Below are 24016 nucleotides of genomic sequence, written 5' to 3' on the forward strand. Positions count from 1 at the left end.
GCAAGCTCCACCTCCCGGGTTCACGCCATTCTCCTGCCTCAGCCTCCCGAGTAGCTGGGACTACAGGTGCTGGCCACCTCGCCCGGCTAGTCTTTTGTATTTTTTAGTAGAGACGGGGTTTCCCCGGGTTAGCCAGGATGGTCTCGATCTCCTGACCTCGTGATCCGCCCGTCTCGGCCTCCCAAAGTGCTGGGATTACAGGCTTGAGCCACCGCGCCCGGCCCATTTTCTTTCATTTTTTGGTGGTGGTCAGAAAAGAGGAGGGTCAGCAGCACATGGCAGGGGAGCCAGAGGCCTGGGGTCCCTGCCCCTGCCCTTCTGCCATGTCACCTCCCACCAGCCTCCCTTCTCCCTGCTCTTCACACCCCAGCAACCCCACACTCATCATGGTTCTCCATCTACACTGTGCTTGGCCTGGATTCAGGCTTCACTGCTCCTTCTGCCTGCAAACTTGGCATTTAACCCCGGGCTTTTCCAGAATCAGCCTCAGAGTCAGCTCAGATGCCCATATATGCATATATAGGCACACATGTACACATGTCTCTCTCCATACATTTCTCTCTCCATACACACATGTACACGTGCATGTCTACATATGTCTATACACACATACACATGTATGTCTACATATGTCTATTACACACACATGTCTGTGTGTGTGTGTGTTTCTGAATACACACATACACACATTTGAATTTATGTTTATATCAGTGAAACATCTGCTTTTTGCCCAATATTGCCTGGTGCTGGGGAAGCCATGGTGAATAGGCAGATACTGTCCCTTCCCTCCTAGAACTCATGGCCCAGTGACCCTTCCTCCAGGAAGCCTTCTCCCCAAGCTGAGAGAAACCTGCCTCTGAATTCCTGCGGACGCCAGTTATGCCCCTATGTCACTGCCCTCCACAGATGCTTGTAAATGACCCGTATCTAATTCCATCTCCTTTGCAAGACTGGGAACTCCTCGAGGGAGGAACTGGTCACTTGTAATCTCTGGAACTGCAGTACCCAAGACGGCATTGAGCAGGCCCTGGAGGAATGGTGGTGACTTAAACCAGATGATGGGGGACAGGGACCTGGGGGCCGGCCCGTGCTGACCCTCTTCCTTGGGGTGCAGGCAGGTAGCTGACAGCACCAAGACGCTTCTTCAGAACTAGGAGGAGGTTCCTGGTAGGCGAGAAAGCAGAGGATGGGATAGACAGGGCGGGAAGCTGCAGGCGAGAAGCAGATATTCCAGGGCAGCCATGCACTGATGTGGAATTTTAGATATTCCTTTTACAGGTAGGAGTCAGCCATAGTTCTTTTTTTTTTCCCCCCCGGAGATGGAGTCTCACTCTGTCGCCCAGGCTGGAGTGCAGTGGCACAATCTCTGCTCACTGCAACCTCCGCTTCCTGGGTTCAAGCGATTCTCCTGCCTCAGCCTCCCGAGAAGCTGGAATTACAGGCGTGCGCCACCATGCCCGCCTAATTTTTTTGTATTTTTTTTTTTTAGTAGAGATGGAGTTTTGCCATGTTGGCCAGGCTGGTCTTGAACTCCTGACCCGAGGTAATCCGCCTGCCTTGGCCTCCCAAAGTGCTGGGATTACAGGCGTGAGCCACCACACCCGTCTGAGTCAGCCATAGTTCTTACTTTTGTGTGAATTTAACTTCTTAAAGGAAAAACCCTAGCTGTGAACGAAGGCCCCCAACACTCAAGAAGCATACAGAAGTTTCCAGTGAGAAGTGGGGCACCCCCTTCCTGTCTCTCCTATTCCTCCCGCTCTTTGTCCCATTTGGCTCCGTGACCACCACCATTTTAGGAAGACCCAGGGGCCTCTGGCTGTAGCCAGTGGGGCACACCCTCCCTTGGCGAAGCCTGGAAGGGAGCCGAGATCACTCTCACCCGATGCTTCCATCTTACAGTCGAGGGATGCGGGGGCACGAGGAATCTCCAAGCAGAGGATGGCGCTGGACTTGGCTGGATGGCTCTCAGAGAGCTGCAGTCCAGCAGGGGGTATGATGGGTGCTTCTGAAGGCCCCTCCCATGCCTGAGACTGCGTGTTTTCAGTGACTTGTCCCAGGCCCCATAGTAGGTGAGTGGTGCATGCTCTTAAGGCTCCTTTTGCCTGGACACTTCCCGCGCTCCAGGCACCATGCTGGGTGTGTTTCATTGAGTGTCTCCATAAATCCTCACACCAGCTATAGAAGGTAGGAGCTGCTGTCATGGCCGCCATTTCACAGTTGAGCAGACTGGGGCTCAGAGACATTAACGTGCTCCAGGACACATAGCTAGTAAGTGGCAGAGCTGGGACTGCAGCAGCTCTGGCCCGGCTGCCCACCTGTGTTCTGAAACGTCCACTGGCAGAGCTGCAGGAGCGCTAGACTTCCTCGAGACACCGTGTCCTGGGGCCCCGCCTGTGTCTGTGGTCTCTCTCTAGTCCAAGGAAGGTAATGCATTAGGTAATGCAGTTGTGTTACCTGTAACCCTGACCAGGAGTGACCACAGAATGCAGGAAGGGACCAGTGGCTAAGCAGAGATGTCAGTGCTGAGAACTCGGCCAGCTTCTTGCCTTTTCTCCTTAAGGAAAGATTCAGACCTCTGTGCAGAAGGCAGGCATGATTAAAACCGGGGGCAGTATTTGACTAAGGAATGAGCAATTTTGGTGCCTTGTCGGTGTTACTGAACATTTATCCAGAGTTGTGTTGTTTTGTTTTTACTGGATTGGTGGAAAAGAGACAGTTCTGTTAAGACCAAGGATTGGTCTGACTTTGGTCACCAGATGCCTCTGTAAAATACAGTTGGTCCTCATTGGCGGATTCCATATTTGTGAATTTGCCTTCTCACTAAAATGTATTGATCACCCGGAATTGATACTTGTGGTCCTTTGTCAGTCATTTGTGGACACGTGCAGAGCTGCCCAGCACACACGTTCTCACCTACGGTTTAACAAGGCAACACCCTGCCTTCTTGTTGTGGCTCTGGCACTGTAAACAGGTGTCCTTGTGTGGCACGTTTCGTTCAATTGTTGTGCTTTTCATTGGTGAATACATTGTTTCAAACGAGCCCTGAGCATGATGCTAAAGTGCCCTCCTAAGTGCAATGATGAGCTTCGGGTGAAAAGTTGTGCCTTAGAGAAGCTTTGTCCTGGCATGAGGTGTAGTGCTGGTGGCTGTGAATTCAATGAAACAAAATTACCTATTAAAGAAGGCGTCTTTAAACAGAAGCACACGTGGAACAAGGTTATGTTTTGGTTGATTGGCTGATGAAAATATTGTGCCCAGAAACTCACAGGAACCTACCCCTGTATTTCCTCTAGACGCAATAATTCAGTGTTTCCTAATTCAGGGTTCATGGCGACTTGATAGAATGTTACTGTGGGCCGGGCGCGGTGGCTCAAGCCTGTAATCCTAGCACTTTGGGAGGCCGAGACGGGCGGATCACAAGGTCAGGAGATCGAGACCATCCTGGCTAACACGGCGAAACCCCGTCTCTACTAAAAACACAAAAAATTAGCCGGGCGAGGTGGCGGCGCCTGTGGTCCCAGCTACTCGGGAGGCTGAGGCAGGAGAATGGCGGGAACCCGGGAGGCGGAGCTTGCAGTGAGCTGAGATCTGGCCACTGCACTCCAGCCTGGGCGACAGAGCGAGACTCCGTCTCAAAAAAAAAAAAAAAAAAAAAAAAAAAAAAAAAAAAAAAAAAGAATGTTACTGTGAATAGCAAGAATCAACAGCGCTCCACCTTGCCCATATGATGGAGAAACTAAGCGGGACGTTCTAGTGTGCAGTGGCGATTTAACCACAGCAGTGGCCCCGCCACCCCATCCACCTGCAATCCCTGTGCACTTTCTGCTTCCCGCAAGGACAGAGGCAGAGGGTGGGATGCAGAAGGAGGGGAGGGATGAACATGGGGCAGGGGGCAGGCTGTAACAGTCTTCAGGAGAGGTGTGTCTTTTCAGTAGTTTAAATTTAAACATTAAATCAAAATGTGTGTATGTGTGTATATATATATACACGTATATATAGATGTGTGTATATATATATACGTATGTATATATGTGTGTGTGTGTGTATATATATATTTTAGATGTAGTCTTGCTCAGTCTCCCAGGCTGGAGTGCAGTGGCACAATCTGGGTTCGCTGCAAACTCGGCCTCCTGGGCTCAAGCCAGTGTTCTGCCTCAGCCTCCTGAGTAGCTGGGATTACAGGCGTGCACCACCATGTCTGGCTAATTTTTGTATTTTTACTATAGATGGCGTTTTGCCACGATGGCCAGACTGGTCTCAAACTCCTGACCTCAGGTGATCTGCCTGCCTTGGCCTCCCAAAGTGCTGGAATTACAGGCGTGAGCCACTGTACCCTGCAGAATTTTTTTTAATCAATAAAAAAAAAGTAGAGCTGGAGCATTTGCTTTAAGCCACCTGAGAGAAAAATAGAGAGCAAGCCTCACTCCTCCTTCCCTGTTGCCTGCTAATTCTTTGGTGCCCTGACCTCTAGTTTCAAGAGCTCTTATTTTTCTGAGTAGCAGAAAAAGGAGAAGTCACCTCCATCTCTAAGGTATTTCTCAAATAAAATGAAAGGGATTTTGATGCACCCTTTCTCTATTGTTAATGCCACTGGAGGGCATCAAAATTTGCTTCCTTCCTCAGGGAAGAGCTGTGAAACTGCTTCAGGGGTTGAGCTAACCCTGGATGACAGAGAAAGCTGGGCCCAGATCTTCTAGAACTTTCTACAAATGACCACATTGCCTATGGCCACTTGTACTCTCATCTGTTCAGTATTTTCATTTTTTAAAAAAGCAGGATGAGCCTGGGTAACCCTGCCTCTACAAAAATTAGCTGGGTGTGGTGGTGCGTGCCTGTAGTCCCAGCTACTCAGGACGCTGGGGTGGGAGGATTGCTTGAGCCGGGGAGGTGGAGGTTGCAGTGAGCGGAGACCAGGCTGAGAGCTGGGGTGACACAGTGAGGCCCATCTTAAAAAAAGCAGAATGGTTTTTCAATGAAACCTTCCAGCTGCTGTACCACTGTGTATTAAGCAGTGAAATGGGGCACATCCAGGAGCCTCCTGTGCTTTTCCCACAGTCAAGAATCCACACAGAGAGGTCCCCTGAGAACTTGAGGACTCCCATCCACATAGCTGAGAAACTGCTCACCGGACTCGTGTCTGTGGGTCAGACTTCAGTGTGCGTCAGAATCACCTCCTGACAGCCCAGATTGCTGCCCCCTTCCCAGAGTCTGATTCAGGGGGGCTGGGAGGGGCCCACGCCTGCATTTCTAATCCTTGGAGGGCCACCAGGTGAAGGCGGTGTTGTCCAGGCGCTTGCTTTTCTCCTCACCTGTGAACAAGTGTGAGCAGCTCATCATAGCTCCTCAGGAAGGCAGACCCCAGGCCCAGCAGCTGAGGGCTGAAGTTTCTGATCTCTGACTTTGGACAGAAGGAGGTGGGGTGGCCCCTGCTGAGTGTCATAGCCTCACCAGAGAGTTTCCAGATTCGGGAGCAGAGTTTAAAGTGGTCACAAGTTGAAAGGCCAGGGAATTCATATTGACCACAGCTGCTGTTTCTCCTCTCGCTTCCAAATCATGTAGTTTCTTTTATTTTTTTTCTGTCTGCACAATAAGATTTTTTTTTGTCTTCCCTCTATGTGTATGCATAAGTGAGTTCAACCACCTCACAAAGGTTAGTGGAACCTTTATTTAAGCAGGTGCCTTATTAAAAACTGAATGATAGGCTGGGCATGGTGGCTCACGCCTGTAATCCCAACACTTTGAGAGGCCAAGACAGGTGAATCACCTGAGGTCAGGAGTTTGAGACCAGCCTGGCTATCATGGCAAAATCTTGTCGCTACTAAAAATATAAAAAACTTAGCCGGGCGTGGTGGCGGGCATCTGTAATCCCAGCTACTCGGGAGGCTGAGGCAGGAGAATCGCTTGCACCTGGGAGGCGGAAGTTGCAGTGAGCCAAGATCGTGCCATTGCACTCTAGCCTGGGTGACAGGAGTGAGACTCTGTCTCAAAAAATAAACAAACAAAAACTGAATGATAAAGTGGAGGAATTATTTTCAATTTAGACAATGGATCTCCCAAAAGTCTTCTCTGAATAATAGAATTCCTTTGTACCCTTTAGAAGGTGCTTTTTGACATTCATGAATCAAATTTGTGAAGCCGGCCGGGCGCGGTGGCTCACGCCTGTAATCCCAGCACTTTGGGAGGCTGACGTGGGTGGATCACGGGTCAGGAGATTGAGACTATCCTGGCAAACACAGTGAAACCCCGTCTCTACTAAAAAAAATACAAAAAATTCGCCGGGCGTGGTGACCGGCGCCTGTAGTCCTAGCTACTTGGGAGGCTGAGGCAGGAGAATGGCGGGAACCCGGGAGGCGGAGCTTGCAGTGAGCTGAGATCGTGCCACAGCAGTCTGGCCTGGGTGAAAGAGTGAGACTCTGTCTCAAAAAACAAAAGAAAAAAAATTGTGAAGCCAGTGACCAGCGTGCTGAGTAAATTGGGGTGCACCGTTACACTTCTGCAGAGCCTTTGAGTTTCCAGTGTCTGGCTGGCTGCTGTTGGGTTGAGCCACATGAATTGCCACATTGGCAAGTGTCAAATATTGAGAATTTCATACGGTTCACACTAACACAAATTTTGTTCTTGTTTTGCTTTTTCGTGCTTCTTGAGCTGCTTTATCTGTATAGGTAGATTTTGACTTTCTGAATAAATAATCTTGGATATCAAAGATCACTCTCCTTTTATCCCTTGTGTCTCAACCCCTGTAGCCTCCGTACACCAGGACTCATCCCCAGAGAGCTCAGGACATAAGCAAGTCTTGCCCCTGGGCCCGCAGAGCTGCTGGTCATGACCAGACATGGGGATTTATAACTTGGACGATCCAAGCCAGACCAAAGCCTTGCCTATGGTTTTGGGATGGTGTTTATCACTTTTCCCTTGGTGAATAGTTTCCTTCCTGCTTAAGTTTTGCTTGGGCTAAGTTTGAAAATAACGTCCCTCCTCTGAGCACGGGCTCACTCTGTGAAGGTAACGCGGATAGACATGTGCCGGGGAAGAACTGAGCAGCCAGTTCGGGGTTAACTGCGCAGGAGCCCAGCGCCCGCTGGAAATCTGCACATCAGCTCATTTGAGGCTGCTGGCGCTCTCACGTGAACTGGCTGGTGCTCGAACGCCGGTGGATCTCACCAGCGACCAGAAACCTCTGGACATGCCCTGCCTCGGAGCTTCCAGCCAGTTCACAAGCACCTCTCAGCACCTTCTGATTTTGGCTTTGGGGCTTTTCAGTGGCTGCCTCTGAGAGATGCCTGTTCTATCTCCCATTGCTGAGTCTTATTTTATCAAGTCCCAGGCCTCGGTGGGACTGGCTGTTCAGCATTTGTATCAACAAAGCCTGGCTCTCCAAACCCACAATTTCACAGCACTTGCCTTTCTGCACTTTGCATCTCACCTTCAGCAGACCTGAGTCAAGCCTTAACGCTTGCCCTATTACGTGATCACGTGCACTTGGGGATTCGGGAAGAAAAAAATCAAGAGGCCTGGGAGGAAGGGCTGTTGTGCTAAATGCCTTCCAGATGGTGACGTGAAATGGGAGATAAGATGCTGTCGCCCATCTGGCCAACAGGACCGCTGTGTTCAGCCTGCACCTTGGGGGCTGTTATCACCCTCCCGTGACAGCCTGGGCCACTCGTGTTTGTCCTTGCACAAGGGCTTAATTTGGCAGCTCCAGCCGATCTCTGAAATGAAATTTGCTATCAGTTCAGTGAGGGATTTGCCCGGCAGGACTCAAAAGCCCCGAGCAGGGAATCAAAGGACAACAGCTGCTGACGGTGTCTCACTGCAGCCGGACCTGCAGGGCTGAATGCGAGCCCTGGAGCTGTGTGTATGGCTGGAGACTGCAGCCGAATGGGCAGAGTGACCAGTTGTTGTTTGTGAGGACCTTAGCAAGGTGCTAACTCAGGGATAGCAAGCTCTTCGGACCCATCGTCTCTGATCCATTGGTAGTAGTTCTCTAGGGGTCTGTGTTGAGATGGATTCTGAGGTCTTGTCCAGCTGGGCTTAGCCGGAAAGTACGCCTTGATCAATAAGTCATGGCTGTCTGCTAAAAGCGTGGTGGTTTCTGTGCTGTCAACTCTGTCGTAAACAAAAAGAAATAGCAGGTTGAATTTAAATCAACGTATCCTTCCTCTTTCAAAAATATAAATACTCCACTTGAATTTGAATTCAGCTTCTTCGTTATTCCAATAAAGTTTGGAAAACTTTATTTTTCCAAAATAAAGTTTATTTTATTAAACACTGATTAACTCCTTAAATGGAAAAAGGCATCCCAGACGTTTAGCCCAGGCTCACTTCCCACTGGAGGAAGACAGCAAGATAACTAGCAGGTGGAATGAGACCACAGAATGTGCGGACCCCATGTCGGTGCCCTGCTCTCTCTGGGCTGGGTTTGGCAGCTGTCTGGAAGGTTCTGCAAAGGCCTGGGATTGGTCCTGGGCATTTGTTCAGGGCCCGACTTCCTGAGAACAATGACTTTAAGAGGAGTCACTTGCTGGTCACGGGAGGCTTGAATGCAGGCGGAGCTGACCGGGGTTGTTGGTGAGGAGCTAGCTGCCGGCTGCCGCTACCTGCTTGCTCAGTCTGCTTGAGCAACATTGCCCTCTGGCAGCTCAGGGGGAGTTCGAGGGACCTTGTTTAGGCTCCTGGAGGACCGGCTTCCGAATGCCGTGGAAAGTCAGGGAGGGCTTTCGTCAGAGGAAGGACCTGATCAGAACTTGAGTTGGGTCATTCTGGTGGCTGTGGGGCCTTGGATCTGAGGGGACAAAATGGAAAGCAGGCACAGCAGGATAGCCCCAGGAGTCCTGCTCAGAGAGAACGGATTCCAGAAGGAGAAGGAGGTGACTCAGCAGGAAGGGGTGATGAGGGGCATGGGAATGAGAGAACTGGAAGTCAGTGCCAGGGCCTGGTGGGCTGATGGTGCCACTACCATGCTGGGAAAATTGGGGGAGGAGGAGGAGGGGGAGGAGGGAAGAGAAGTTCTGTTGGGTGCGGGAGGTGTCTGTGGGGGCCCATGTGTTAGCGCTTGGGCTTGGATGGTGAGTCACTGAGTGTTTCCTGGTGGGAGCGTGACCTCCTCGGCCCCTGGGTATGAGCCAACAGGCGGTGGAAGGAGGGGGGCGCCTTTCTTAAATGAGCTGTTGAGTCACACTTGTTTGGTGCCTTTGGCTCATGGGACCCAGCCAGTGCAGGAAGGGTGTGGCCATGGCAGTTGGGACCAACACAGGGAATGGAGGAGGGAGCAGCCAGGTGGCCCCTCAGGAAGAGGAGCAGCTGTGGGTGTTAAGGGCAGGCAGGGGAGCTTGGCGAGTGAGCCTTGGTTGTGCTGCCCCAGGGTGTTCTCAGAGATGGGGCAGGTGTAGCCTTGGGCATCTGCATCAGATGCCCGCAGAGTTGGCTTTGCTGTGATTAGCTGTGGGCCACATATCTAAGGTAGCATCCCCCCCTCCCCTCTGCCACCATTTTCTAAGACAGAGATCCTTCCTTGCAGTTTGATAAACAATACCCTTACATCACAGAACCACAAACAATTCCACCTTTCCTCAATTTGCATTAAACTAAGCAAAATCTTGGTGGGATGTGTGTGGTGGAGGGAGGAGCACAGCAGTGTGATTTCTTGAGAAAGCAAAGTTAGACTAGTAGTTTTGCGTTTGTAAGTGGTCCATTTGCCGATTATGAGTACACGTCGGCCTCCAAAGTGCAAAACAGCTCTTTTAAGGAGCTTAAATGCCCCTGGTAGTTTGCATTATTCATTTTGAGTCATTCTTTTATGAAATAATTAATTTTATTCACTGCCCAAATTGTTACAAATAATAGTTTGACAAAGGAGGCCAGTCACTCCATCTGTAAACCCACTTCGCTGTTTTGCTGGGTTTCCTCCAAGTACTTGTAATTTTTGTTCCCCCATGGATTGGTCTGCTCTGGGCTTCCCTTGGTCCTTATTCCTTGGGCTCTGTTTTTCTCTGTTGGTGGGGCCCCAAGGGAGCAGGCAGCGTGGGTTCCAGCCCTGGCTCTGCTCCCACTCTTGGTTGCAGCCAGCTGGACACTTGGCGAACCCCCCTCTGCCTGCTGTGGGCGGCTTGGCCCAGGGTTGGGATCTTATGTGGCCCCTGTCCTCATGGACCTCTGAGGCTAGGGCGGTGAGGGGCTGGGCGGTGCCTGCTGGACCTGCAGAATCTGCTAAGCTGTGACCAGACTTATGGGCAAGACTGTGTTCTCTGTCCAGTGTGTGGTGTGAGCGCCTATGGCAGCTGCCCTTCAGATCAGGGTGCTGGCCTCTCAGGTGGACCTCGAGAAGATGGAGCGAGCAGATGTAGCAGCCCAGAAGCCCACGAACCCTGGACTTCTGCAATCTGGGAGCTCCCTGAAGGTGTTTACCCCTAGAGGGAAGCAGTGATCCCTCACTGCAAGGGCTGTGATGCCACAAACCCCAGCTACCACCTCAGGCTGGGTTTCAGGCCCTCTGTGCTGAGTCTTCTATTCCGCCTGGCTACCCCAAGACACCTTCAGCCTGGCCAGTCCCACTGTGGACAGGAGCAGGGATGGCTGGAGAGGCGGGGAGGGCACCACCCTGAAAGCTGTTCCCAGGCTTTAGTCTGTGGAGGCCATTGCTAGCATTGCTTTTTGCCAGCGCGGAAAATCAGAACCTCTTCTGCGCTGCGTGCCTAAGCCTTTTGGCTTTTGTGGGGCGTGGTCTCCAGTGCTACCCCTGGAGGCCCCTGCACACTGTGGTTCCCCAGTTGTCCAGCAGGGGGCACTAGTTCCCTGCCCGAGGGCCACACTCCGGCTCTGAAACTCATTCCTCCCCCCAGGACACGGGTGGCCCAACTGGCCCCGGGACAGGTTCCCGAATTACCCCATCAGCCTTTTCCCCTGGATTTTTCTCAGCCTTGGGATTTGCGGGCAAAGCTTGGGGAATTTGTGAAGTTGTATTTTGGTTCTCACCTTATAGAGTTTTATTGCCTATCAAAAACGAATAGAAATCATCATAAAAAAAATCCTCTCCTCGGCCGGGCGCGTTGGTTCACGCCTGTAATCCCAGCACTTTGGGAGGCCAAGGCTGGTGGATCATGAGGTCAGGAGATCGAGACCATCCTGCCTAACACGGTGAAACCCCGTCTGTATTAAAAATACAAAAAATTAGCTGGGCGTGGTGGCGGGGGCCTGTAGTCCCAGCAACTCGGGAGGCTGAGGCAGGAGAATGGCGTGAACCTGGGAGGCAGAGCTTGCAGTGAGCCAAGATTGTGCCACTGCACTCCAGCCTGGGCGACAGAGCGAGACTCTGTCTCAAAAAAAAAAAAAAAAAAAAAAAAAAAAAAAAAAAAAATTCCTCTCCTCTAAACAAAAATCAAACGAGAAAACTCACATAGCGTGTCCTGGACACCTGAGCTGCCTCTGTTAAAGAAACCCCGTTTTGCAGGAGCCTAAGAAGGGAGGAGCTTAAGGGCCTGGCCTGGGAGCCGCTTTGTTGCAGCCACAGGCCCTGCTGTGTAGAAGTGGAGGCCTGGGTGGGGAAGCTGGGGAGCCCTGTGTTGGGGCTTAAAGAGTCCATTCCATGTGTGGGCGGGTGGGTTGGGTGGGGTGAGTGGGGCCTGATGAATGTGCCATTAATGAGCCCAGCCCCATGTGGAATAATTCCCTCATTGTGTCCCCAGCATCTCCCCAGCTGCTGCCCGTGCGGGTCTTGCTCCCTCGGCTGCAGAACACACAACTTCGCCTTCTGCCCCAACTGGTGACGGAGTAGAAGCTTCTACTCCCTCCTGCCCAGATCCGGCCAAGGACCTCAGCAGGTATTGTGCAAGCCCCCCTCCACAGCAGCTGCCCCTGGAGAGCAGGGGCTTGGTGGTCTCTGCCTCCTGGGTCTTGGGGTGAGCCACATTTAGGATGGTAACAAGGCGGTGACCGTCTGGCCCTATGAGACCATGTCTTTCTGGCCCTGTGGGCCGTAGCCAATCTCAGGTTTACCCTTGCCCACCTGCTCCTCATGTCACCGTGGGAAGCATGGTGTGAGCGAGTGTGTTAGGGTTTTGCAGAGATACAGAGCCAATAGGATGGATGGATAGAGGGATGGATGATCTATATGTGTGTGTATTTATATGTGTATATATATGCAGAGAGAGGGATTTATTTTAAGGGATTGGCTCATGTGACTGTGGGAGCTAGCAAGTCTGAAATAATGCAGGGTAGGCTGGCAGGCTGGAGAGTAGGGAAGAGTTGATGTAGCAGAGCCTGAGGGCCATCTGCTGGCAGAATTCCCTTTTCCTTGGGGGAGGTCAGTCTTTTTCCTTTAAGGCCTTCAACTGATGGGATGAAGTCCACCCACATTATAGCAGGTAATCAGCTTGACTCAAAATCTACTGATTTAAATATTAATCTCATCGAAAAAATATCTCCACAGTGAAACTGAGACAGGTTGTATCAAATATCTGGGTTCAAAGGGCCAGCCAAGTTGACACATAAAGTGAATGATTAGAGCAAGTCTTTGGAACTCCTGTTTCCATACAAGCGGTTGGTTTTGATTATAAATCATTAAAGCCTCCTAAAGAGCATTCTTGGACAGTATTTTGTGGAAAGCCAAATGCACCTGGGTGTGCTGAGAACATCAGGCCTTGGTCCTCAGGGAGCTCCTGCTGGCTGGGAAGCATACAATGCTGAAAGCTAAGCCATGGTAGAGGGTAAGAATATAAGGGTTGCCCAAAGCGTAGACAACAGCTGCCAAACCAGAGTGTCTGAAAGTAGTAGAGAAATCAGAGGAAGGGAACATCGCCGCATGCAGATGATATTCTAGAATACTGGGTAATAGTAGGGGGGCCCAGAGCTGGACCAGAGTCTGCCTTATCTGGATGATGCCACCCAGACCATTAAACTCTTCTCTGTCCTGTATCTCCTGGCATCTCCCTGCAGCTCTGTTGGTCCTGAGTCCCAGAGGGACTTTCCATCCTTCAGATTGTTATGCATTTGTTCCACCCCTTTTGGATCCACCGCAGTGCCTGGTCTATACCATAATTCTTGGCCCAAGGACAAGGAAATGTATGGGAGGTCTGCTTTTCTGCTGATGAGATAGCACAAGCAGAGAGCAGGAACATCCCCAGGTGTTTGGGGAAACGCCCTGGGTTTGCCTTGGACATAGTAGGTGCTCAAGTAAAATGTGTTGGAGAAAAAAATACAATTACTCTTCTCAAATATTCTGCCCTTCAGTGTCTTATAAAGGTAAACATAAATCCACCATATGACCCAGCAATCTCACTTTTAGATATTTACCTATGAACAATAAAAATATATGTCTACCTAAAAACTTGTACGCATATAGTCTTCATAATTGCCCCAAATTTGAAGCAACCCAGGTATCTATCCACTGGTGAAAGGACCAACAAATTGTGGTATGTCTATGCCAAGGAATATTACCCATAAAAAGCAACAAGCTATTGATTCATGCAACTAAATTGATGAATTTCAATGTATTAGGCTAAGTGAGACAGGCTGGACTCAAAAGACGACCTTCTACATGATTCAGTCTAGATGAGATTCTGGAAAAGGAAAAACAATAAGGAATGGAAAACAGATCAGTGGGCACTGGGGGCTGGGATTTGTATTGACTACAAATGGGCATGAAGGGATCTTTGTGGGAGTGATGGAAATGTTCTGTAAACTTTGTGGAATTATATACCTAACAAGAGTGAATTTTGCTATTTTTTGGTATGTAAGTTATACCTCTTTTTTTTTTTTTTTTTTTTTTTAAAAGAACTTATCCAAGGGCTAGAGTAGATTTTTGATGAAATATAAAATAAACATTTCAACTTCCAGACCTTTTAAGCTGATGCAGTCTTAGGGTCAGAGAGCATCTCTGGTGCCTCCTGGCACCAGCAGACACAAGTAGTACCCATTTGCTCTCTGTTTTTCTTTCCAGAGGTCAGATGGGCTCACGGCTCTCAACCTGTCATAGAGGGCACACTGGGCGATCTCACCTTTAGCCCTGGAGCCCGCTGTGTGGGTTGCTTCTGAATCTTATTCCTTTACACATCTGAGCATTCAGCAACATGAACTTGGGATTACCCTCGGCCAATCACTGTGCTAGGGACAGGACTCAGAGGTCCAGAAGACAGGCACCGTCCTGCCCTCAAGGAACATCCAGTGCTGGAAGATAGACACGGAACGATCAGTTACTGGGGAGAAGTGCAGTACCCTGGGTGGATGCGACGCACAACCTCAGTCTGGGTAGCTGAGGATGGCTTCCCAGGGAAGCGACTGAGAGCTTAAGCTTTGTGGGTTTATGCGTGGGCTGGGCTGAGGGTTGCTGAAGATACTGGGAAGAGAGTAGATATTGCTGGGGAGGAAAAGTACGTGCATGAACCCTGAGGTCCATCTCAAAAAAAAAAGTTATTGATATATTGATACATCTTTTTTATAATAACTGAAGTCTATAGTTGCTATGGTTTGAGTATTGGTCACTTCCAAAACTCATGCTGAAACTTAACCCCCAATATGGCAGTATTGAGAGGTGAGGCCTTTAAGAGGTGATTGGCTTATGTGGCTCTGCACTCATGAATGGGTTAATCCATTCATGAATTAATGGATTGCTGAGTTATCATGGGGATGGGACTGGTGGCTTTATAAGAAGAGGAAAAAAGACCTGAGCTAGCGTACTCAGCCCCCTTGTTATAGGATGCCCTGAACCACCTCCAGACTCTGTAGAGCCCCACTAGCAAGAAGGCCCTCACCAGATGCAGCCCCTTGACCTTTGACTTCTCAGACTCCATAACTGTAAGAAAACAACTACTTTTCTTTATAAGTTATCCAGTTTCAGGTATTCTGCTATAAGCAACAGAAAGTGGACTAAGACAATAGTTTATTCATGTTTTCTTAGTTTTTCCCTAATGTCCTTTTTCTGTTTCAGGATCCCATCCAGGACACCACATTTCCATTTTGTTTCTGTGGGTGCCTCTTGGCTGTGGCAGTTTCTTCTTAGACTTGCCTTGTTTTTGATGACCTTGAAAGTTTTGAGTTCTGGTCAGGTATTTAGTAAGATGCCCACTATTGGAATTTGTCTGATGCTTTTCTCATGATTGGACTGGGCCTGTGGATTTTGGGAGGAATAACAGAGATCAAGTGTCACTTTCATCACATCCTATCAAGGGTACATACCATCAACATGACATATCACTGCTGACATTGACCTCAGTTGCTTGGCTGAGGTCATGTTTGTTGAGTGTCTCCACTGTAAAGTTACTTTTTTTTTCTGAGACAGGGTCTCACTCTGTCACCCGGGCAGGAGTGCAGTGGTACAATCTTCATTCACTGCAACCTCCACCCCAGAGGCTCAAGCGATTCTCCTGCCTCAGCCGCCTGAGTAGCTGGGATTACAGGCTCCCGCCACCACGCCTGGATAATGTATTTTTAGTGGAGTCAAGGTTTCACCATGTTGGCTAGGCTGGTCTCAAACTCCTGACCTCAAGTGATCCGCCTGCCTCGGCCTCCCACAGTGCTGTACGGCCTCCCACAGTGCTGGGATTACAGGCGTGAGCCACTGCACCCCACCAAGTTCCTTTTTTCCTCCCCTTTCAGTGCTGTAGTCTGTGGAAGGAAGTCACTATGTGCACACTTAAAGGGTGGAGAGTTGCGCTCCTCCTCTGTTAGGGCAGAACATCTACAGAGTTATTTAGAGTTTTTCTGTGCAGGAGATTTGTCTCTTCTCCTTCATTTATTAATTGATTCAATCATGTATTTATATTTGCATGGATTCCTGGATATTCATTTTATTCTTTGGGTTATAATCCAATACTACGTTATTTCATTGCTCTGATTGTAGCAGCTTTGGTCATGGGCTCCGTGGGCTTTCTTTTAAGAGCGTCCAGAAGCCCCAAGGCAGTCCAGTGATATGATGGGATCTGCATTGTTAAAGACCTGGCTAGCTGCCTGCCAAGACAGGAGTGGTTTTAGGATTGAGGCTCGCATTTCCTGGGGCTCCCTAACAGCTGTGGTTCCATCACCTTCAGTGTAATCTCCACCTCAACTCTCTCCACAGCTGCTTTCAACCATGGGGCCATGGCCTGGGTCCAGGGATCCAATAAACCGTGTTTTTTTCCCTTTGGATGAGTTCCTGGAGGTTTTCAAAGCAAGTTTCAAAAATGTTAGCTTGAACATTTCATTTCACTGAAATGGAAGTCGTTATTCACCCAGCCTGAGCCAGAATTTTTTTTTTTTTTTTTTTTTTTTTTTTTTTTTTTTTTAAGGCGGAGTTTCGCTCTTGTAGCCCAGGCTAGAGTGCAGTGGCGTGATCTCTTCTCACTGCAACTTCCGCCAGCCGGGTTCAAGCAATTCTCCTGCCTCAGCCTGCTGAGTAGCTGGGATTATAGGCACCCGCCACCACACCTGGCTAATTTTTGTATTTTTAGTAGAGATAGGGTTTCACCATGTTGGCCAGGCTGGTCTTGAACTCCTGACCTCAGGTGATCCGACCGCCTCAGCCTCCCAAACTGCTGGGATTGTAGGCGTGAGCCACCATGCCCAGCCCTGGGTCAGAATTTGAGGTCCTGGTTGGACTCTTGATTGGGAAATACATCCTCCATGGGTTCCCGTCTCTAGCCAGGCATCTCCTGTTGGAGCCAGTGTGCCTTCTGGGTGTTATGCACAGGCAGCTGCAGTGCCCACCACATCTGTGGCTTTGTCTTCTCTCTTTGGGCTTGGAGGGGAGCAGCGAGGCAGTGAGACCTGGTGGATTGACAAAGAAAGCCCAGGGCACATCTTATTACAGAATCGACAGATGCTCTGTTCTTGCAGACATGCTGGGTGACTTCCTGCTGCCTCTTCCTGCTTCTCACGGCTGCTGTGGAAACGATGACACAATCCCACATTTCCAGTGCAAATGGCTTTTCTCCAGGAGTTTTCACACTCCCCTCCCCCCACTCTGATTGGTAATCATTAGGCTATAGGCCTTGGGGAAAACAGATGTGACTTAGGGAGAAAAGCGAGGTTCTGGGAAGGAGAGAGAGCTTCAAGTCTCTGCCTCCCAACCCTGCCTGGGAGGGAGACCATTGCTGCAGTGACCACGATTCTGATGGGCCTTCCTTTCCCCTCCAGTGTAGCCTGAGGCCTTGTGGGGTCAGCAGGTCACCCTGACTTTTCCAGAGCTATCAGCTCTTTGGAGAGCAGTACGAGGCTGAAGTCAGGCGAGGGGTCTGATGATAAGAATTTGCAGGAATACAAGTTGAAAGCCCTAACCTCACCAAGGCAGCCACAGCTGACCTCTGGGGGCTTGTGGCAAAGAGCCTGCTGTGTTGGACATGAGCTGAGTGGGTGTGCGTGTGAGCCCACGCAAGCATCATCTCTGTTCAGAGTTGGCCTGTCACTCCCTACTGCGGACAGCTGTCCCCTAGGAATTGGTGACTTGGAAACCTGGCCAAGGGCTGTCTGGATAGACCCAGGAGAAACGGGATGGGAGAAGCCGCTGAGCTTCTTGCAGGGAGGAAGCTGGATCCCTGGTGCTGGGCAGGAGGCCCAGCAGACACCCCTTGAGAAAATGCTGCCCTGAGCTGCAGCCTGTGTCGGCTGCGGCCTTGGCTCTTCCTTCCGGCTTTCCTGTGAGGTGCCCCCACACTCCTGGCACCACCCGCCCTCGGCAGCCTGCCCCGAATTGCTCCCTTCCCTCTGTCAACACTTCTCCAAGACCCGAGAGTTCTTCCTGCGCAGGAGGGGAAGGGCAGAAACCTCCCCATTCCCTCCACCCGAGTTAGAGAAGTCAGCCCTTTGGAAAACCTGATGCATCTTCACTCTGGAGCCAGTTCGCCAGCCCGCTCCCAGCCCGCTCCCCGGCGCGGCACTGTGCTTTGTAGGCGGGGTGCGGATGAGCCTCTTGGCCTCACGAGGGAAAGGGGCTGGGTTGTTGGGCTGAGGGTCTCTGGGGATTAGATTCTGTGCTGACCAAACTGGGCCTTCGTGGCATCATTCCTTCGTTACGCAGGTCGAGTTTCCATTGTTCTTTTGCTTCTAAGGCCCACTGGGTCCAGGGCAGACAGCATAACTACCCGGAGCCACGTCACCGGCCGGTGAGACGCGCGGGGGCATCGATGGTATCCCGGCGCCTGCTCAGTCTCCGTAATGTGAGCTGCAGCGGAGCGGGCGCTGGGCCCGCCGGCCGGCTTCAGCCTGAGGAGCAGGAGCAGAGGGCGTCAGTTAGACTGTGGCCTCCTCAGTCCTGTGGGCCCAGGTCTGCAGTTCTTTTCCTTCTTCTGGTAGGGGAGGGGAAGGAGAGCCGTCAGCAGCGGGGCTCCTTGGCCCTACTCTGGGGGCACAGCTGGGAGAAGCTGCAAAGCTTCAGCTTGTGACGCCATCTGGGCTGCAGTCCCACGGCCCCTAGAGCAGCTGGGAAGGGGATCCCGCCCCGAAGTGGGGCTCAGGGAGGAACATATGGGCAGGAGTCTGAGAGCGCGGCTGGACACGCTCAGCTCAGCACTGCTGGGTGGAAGGTTCCAAGGCAGTGTGGGGTCCCTTCTTGCCCTGAATAGGGGCAGCTGAGGCCAGGAGCCCACCCTCCTCCCCCAGCATGGCTGCCCAGGGACGGCCCTCGGCTGCCACTTGATGGTTTAGGTGCTTGCACTCCAGGAGGCTGCGTTCCTTCCAAGCCAAATGCGCACTCTCGAGCCCTCAGACCCAGTGGAGGTGCAGAAAGAGAGGTGACCAGGAGACGGCCGGTCACAGAGTGCCCCAAAGGAGGTAGAGAAATAGACCCCCAAACCAAGGGAGGCAGGGCCCAGGGAGGTGGGGTGGGGTGGGATATGGTACGAGCATGTGTGGCTCGGGACTCCGCCTTGCCGGAGTGCCGCCCCCTGTTGATGAGTCAGTTTCTTTAACACTTGGCTGGCAGGAGAAGGCCCTGCTGAGCACTGGAGTCTGGGTGGAGTCAGGCAGTATTCCTCGGTCCTCTCTTCTCCTTTGTTTGCATTTTTTGATCCTGCCAGCCAGCGTCTCAGCAGATACATCCCGGTTGATTCTGTGCCACGGACTATTCAGAATGTGGCGCAGGGGAAGGAGCATGAAGTTGGAAAGACATGCCTATTTACCAGCTGTGTGATGTGGCATAAGTTACTTGACTACTCTGAGCCTTGGTTTACCCATCTTTAAGGTGGGGCTAGTGGTACCCACCTCTTGGGGGTTATTGTGAGTTGTAAATATACATGAAGAATGTAGCTCAGTGTTTGACAAGTAGGAGGCACTGAATTCACATTCCCCCTGCTCTCAGCAGTGATGGGGAAAAGGAAGCAGACAGACAGCTGTTCTGGAAACAGAAAAATACAACATGATAAACTTAGCATAATACAACATGATAAACTCTCCAACAGAGCTGAGAACAAAAGACCTCAAGAGAAGGGAGCACCTGACTCTGCCTGGAGAAGTTGGGAGGGCTTCCCAGAGGAGGCAGCATCACCACTGAGTTTTACAACATGACTAGGTGTTTGCTGAGAGTAAAGAAGGGCAAAAGTGCTTCAGGGAAGAGGAACCAAATGTGCCAAAGCTTGGGGTGTGGCGAGGCCCAGCAGATTCAGGCAACAGGTCAGGGAGGAACTGAAGGGACTGGAGGGAGGTACAGCAGTCTCGGACAGAGCAGCAGGGTGAGCAACCAAGGTGGCCATAGTCCTCGGATTTAGAGGGGCCTGCAGCTGGACTGGGGAGTTTGCTGGTGCCCAAGAAGTGCAAAGAAACATGTCTTCTCTTTTCAAGCAGGGAAGAGTCAGGGTGGAATTTAGTTTGGGGAAATACCTCTGGTGGTGAGGAGGAGGGTGGGTGCAGGAGAGGCCAGAGGTCAGAGGGCCTTGTGGAAGTTGTTACTGTGGTCCAGGTGGGAGACAGTGGTGGCCTGAATTAAAGCAGTGGCCATGGGGATGGAGGGGACCTGGGTCTGTCTTTGTGCCTTGCATTCATCCATTCACCAACATTGATTGAGCATTTGCTCTGTGCAAGGTTGCAGGCAGGTGCTGGGGATACAGTGGTGACCCTGCAACGTGGGCCACACTATGTCTGAGGGTGACACTGCAGAGATGACTACTCCCAGGCTGGGCTGTGGCTGGGCAGGGGCTCGGTGGGACAAGTTGCCCAGGGCTTCGGGCTTGGCACCAGCATTTCCTCCCCTTACTGCCCAACGCTGGGGCCCAGGGCAAGGGGTGTAATTCCCCATGTGGTTCCACCAAACATGGAGACCTTGGAGTATTCTCCTGGGCTAAGAGGCAAGGGATGGTGGCTCTTTGGGGATGACTTGCCCACCTTGTGCCCCACCTTGGTGTCCCTGCTCCCATCTCTGTCTAAATACTATCTCACTGAGCATCATTTCCTGGCTTTGCAGAAAGAATTACAGGGTCCTGCCTGCCTTTCTTGGGTTTAGATAATGGGGCTGAAAGCCGATGAACAAAATCAGAATGATTTCTTAAAGAGGGATGGAAGATCAAACAACAACAAAAAGAAATAAGCAAACAAAAATGAAAGGGGGAAGTCTTCCAGGTTGGAGGACCTGCAGCCTGGCCAGAGTGGCTTTGCTGAAACCACAGGGAGAAGCTTAACATTGTGGCCAGTACACACGTACTAACCCCATGTGTGTCCATGATTGACGTGGAACGTCCCTTACTTGGTGGGCTGCAGTGATACTCTATTCCATTCCATAAACGTGTGTTGACATGGCTGACTTGATGATATGATTCCCTGGTGCATTGTCCCTGCTTCATTTCCAAGAGGAGGCAGCTTGTCCCGAGGTTGGCACGTGGTACCTGCAGTGCCTCTGCCAACACAGCCTGAGACATCTGTCCAGACTGACGTAGTTGGGGAAGTGGGCTGAGCCATCCTGCATCCTCACTCTCTGTGGCCGGAACACTGACTGTTGCAGCGCTGTTTGGCAGGACTCAGGGTGGGAGCTGGGACCTTGTGGAGAAAGGATGGAGAGCAACGTAATAGGCTCTGGCTGGGATTGGGTTTCAGGTTCTCCCTGGAGCATCACAGAATGGCTGTAGTTTTCTTACTTCCTTTTTGTGATGACATCTGGCCTTTATTGAGTACTTTCTATGTGCCAGGCGCTGAGAGCCATGCATGTGATATATATTTCTTTCTTTTTTTTTTTGAGACGGAGTCTCACTTGCTCTGTCTCCCAGGCTGGAGTGCAGTGGTGTGATCTCGGCTTACTGCAGCCTCTGCCTCCTGGGTTCAGGCGATTCTCCTGCCTCAGCATCTTGAGTAGGTGGGATTACAGGTGTAGGTCACCACGCCTGGCTCAGTTTTGTATTTTTAGTAAAGACAGAGTTTCACCATGTTGGCCTAGCTGGTCTCAAACTCCTGACATTAGGTGGTCCTCCCACCTCCCAAAGTGCTGGGATTACAGGCATGAGCCATAGCGCCTGGCCCGATACATATTTCATCTCATTTAATGTGTGTAACAGCCCTGTCAGGGAGATATTCTTACTGTGCCCATTTTATAGATGGGACAACTGAAGCCCAGCAAAGTCAGAACACTGGCTGAGGTCCCAAGCTCTGAGGCCAAAGCTGTGGCGGGAACCATTTGGGTTGGGTCCTCTCATATCTGTGGACTCCTCCAGGGAGCCCTCCAGCCTCTAACTCCTCTGCCTGATTGAAGACCTCGGGCCTGGGGTCTCAGAGATGCTGTGAGAGTCAGTGAAGCAGGGACACCAAGTCCTCCTTGGGCCAACATGATTTCTTGTTTTTTTCACAAAACAGCCACAGCAGCAGCCACAGCTAAACATGTATTGAGCACTTGTTGTATGCCTGGCACTGCAGTACCTCGGGCTTTTTCACATATTATCTCATTTAAACCTTGCAACCTCCATGTCATGGAAGAGGAACTGTTATTATTTTCATTGCACAGATGAGAAAACGGAAGCACAGAGGCCTAATAACTTGTCAGGGTCAGCTTAAGGATGCCAGTGAGTGAAAAATGTCCCTTGCTTTCTATTCATCTTTTTGACCTAAGTGTCTGAGGAAGAGAGTTTAATTCAAACCTTATTGCCGAGCACCCAACCTGTCTTCCTCCCCCCGGCCCCCCAATCACAAAAACAAACAAGATCCGCCGCTAGGGAGATTGTTGAGGTCAGGGAGACTGGGGAACCGGCTCTGGGCTCTGCATGTGGTACCTGGGGTCTCTTTGCAGCCCTGGAAGGGCTCATCCTAGGGAGGACCTCCTTGAGTTGCCTTCAGCCCTGGCCTCAGCTGGAAACAGTTTGGATGGTTGCCTTTCTCCTCTGTGTCTGCAAGTACAGCTCTGTCTACCCATTTCTCCATGCCCCCATAGTTATTGAGGGCTTCCAAGGGCCTGATGCCGGGCCAGGCTCCCTCTTGGAGCCAAACTTGCTGCTGCTAGGACAAAGGAGCCGTCACATACTGGGGCATGGGTGTGTGTATAAAGTGGGTTTAAGATCATAGGTACAGGTAGGTTCCGAGGCAGGCAGTCACTGCACAGGGGAAATGCTTATGCGAAGTAGCAACCCTTCGTGTCTTCCTGGTGTAATAGTTTAAAGAGATGCAGAAAAATATGTAAATATGCCATGCATTTATTTTTTGCCAAACTGATGCCTAATAGCCTCTGCAAGCTATTAGAAAACCTTGTCATGCCTGTGTCCTGTTCTCGCTCACAACAATTCCTCAGCTCAGCAAAGATGAAGCAGGAATTTGGTCAGTCTGTTGTCACAGGAAGATTTTCTTCCCATGTACACATCAACTGCTAAAGATCTGAGAATTTAGGAAAAACAATCTCTTATCTTCAGACACAATTATATATTAATTGCAGCTGGCCACAGTTAGGCAGGATGTAGAGGGAATTATACCGACAGGGCCTCTCAGATGGTTATGGAAAAAGGGAAATATTTTTAGGGCTTGCTAACACACATGCAGGCGCACACACACCCACCCACGCGGACACGCTCATTCACTTACTCTGCCCACGGACTTTATGCTATCAATAGATGCTCATGGATGCTATTTCTGTCCTGGCTTTCTGGATTTCTGTTCCTTCATGGAGCCTTGAGTCAGCAGTTCTGATCCTCAGCGCCTGGTTTTTGCTGCCTGGCTCACAAGTAGGGCAGCCCTATGCCAGGTCTGTCTCGACTGCTGCCGGCAGGCGTGGGAAGAAATTTACCCCAGATGCTGCAAATTCACCCCAGGGCAGTCACAGGTAGCCGCTGTCTCTGCTCAAAATGAGGGAAGGACGGAGAGGCGTGGAGGTTCTGCCTTTGCTTTCTGTACGTTCATCTTGGAAGCATCTCCACCACTGGGCCACTGAGGGGAGCCCCTCCCACCACAGAGACGTAGATCCGCCCTTCCCAACCTGCTTCTCCAGTCTGGACTCAGAAACCAGCTTTGCTGTTGATTTTGGCAGCTGGGAGACCCCATCTCTGTTTACACCCAAATGTTTTCTTTAAAAGGCCTTTTATTCCTAGTACAAAGTAGCCTCTAAAACCAGTGACTTTAAACTGTAGAGGAACTCAGTGGATTAACACATCAGCATTCAAACCAAATGCAATATTAAGCCTCTTTAAACAAGAACCAGAATATTTTTGTGGTGCTTACTGAATTTTCTGTTCTTCCTGGAAATAGTTTCCCGAGAAGAAAGATGTATACCACTGGTTATGTTTTTGATCCTAGACAGATGCAGTCACCTGGCTTAGGTGAGAGCGTTGGCTCTATCTTCCCAGGTTTAGAATGGAACTGGGCTTTACTTCGAAGTAGCAGCCTGAACTTTAGAGGTTGAGATTTTATTTGGCCACGTGTCTGCTGTGGGCCACCCTCTTGATTTTCGCCTGTGATCTTAAACCCAGTTTATAAAGGTAGTTACAGGAAGGACATCTGGTTTTCTGAAGGAAACTGTTAACTGAGAAAGGCCACTTAAAATGAGTCCACTTAATAAATCAAAAGTTTTATGGTAATAGTGGGAAAAACTTTTTTTTCGTTTTGTTTTTGAGATGGAGTCTGTCTGTCACCCAGGCTGGAGGACAGTGGTGCGATC

At 50.6% G+C, this 24016-nt stretch overlaps 1 protein-coding gene and 1 long non-coding RNA gene across 32 annotated transcripts in view; one reads left to right on the plus strand and one right to left on the minus strand.

Annotated features, from left to right (window-relative positions):
• TACC2 (transforming acidic coiled-coil containing protein 2) overlaps positions 1-24016 on the plus strand; it is a 258699-nt gene that overhangs the window by 137224 nt on the left and 97459 nt on the right. For 19 of the 30 annotated variants that reach the window (XM_005566619.4, XM_074002936.1, XM_005566620.4 and 16 more), the window contains one exon: positions 11682-11816. The exons of the other annotated variants lie outside the window; for them this stretch is intronic. In XM_005566619.4, coding sequence (XP_005566676.3) covers positions 11682-11816 — 135 coding nt within the window. The remainder of the gene's footprint in view (positions 1-11681; positions 11817-24016) is intronic. 30 annotated transcript variants of the gene reach the window in all.
• On the minus strand, positions 14856-23291 carry LOC135965202 (uncharacterized). Of its 2 annotated transcripts, none has more exons than XR_010578112.1 (2): positions 22948-23291; positions 14856-15100 (listed from the first exon to the last, which is right to left on the minus strand). It is a non-coding gene; the product is annotated as an uncharacterized lncRNA (long non-coding RNA). The 2 variants fall into 2 exon arrangements; XR_012418243.1 differs by lacking the exon at positions 14856-15100 and adding an exon at positions 19303-21991.

This window comes from Macaca fascicularis, chromosome 9, assembly GCF_037993035.2.
Source record: "Macaca fascicularis isolate 582-1 chromosome 9, T2T-MFA8v1.1".
In the NCBI taxonomy this organism is placed as follows: Eukaryota; Metazoa; Chordata; class Mammalia; order Primates; family Cercopithecidae; genus Macaca; species Macaca fascicularis.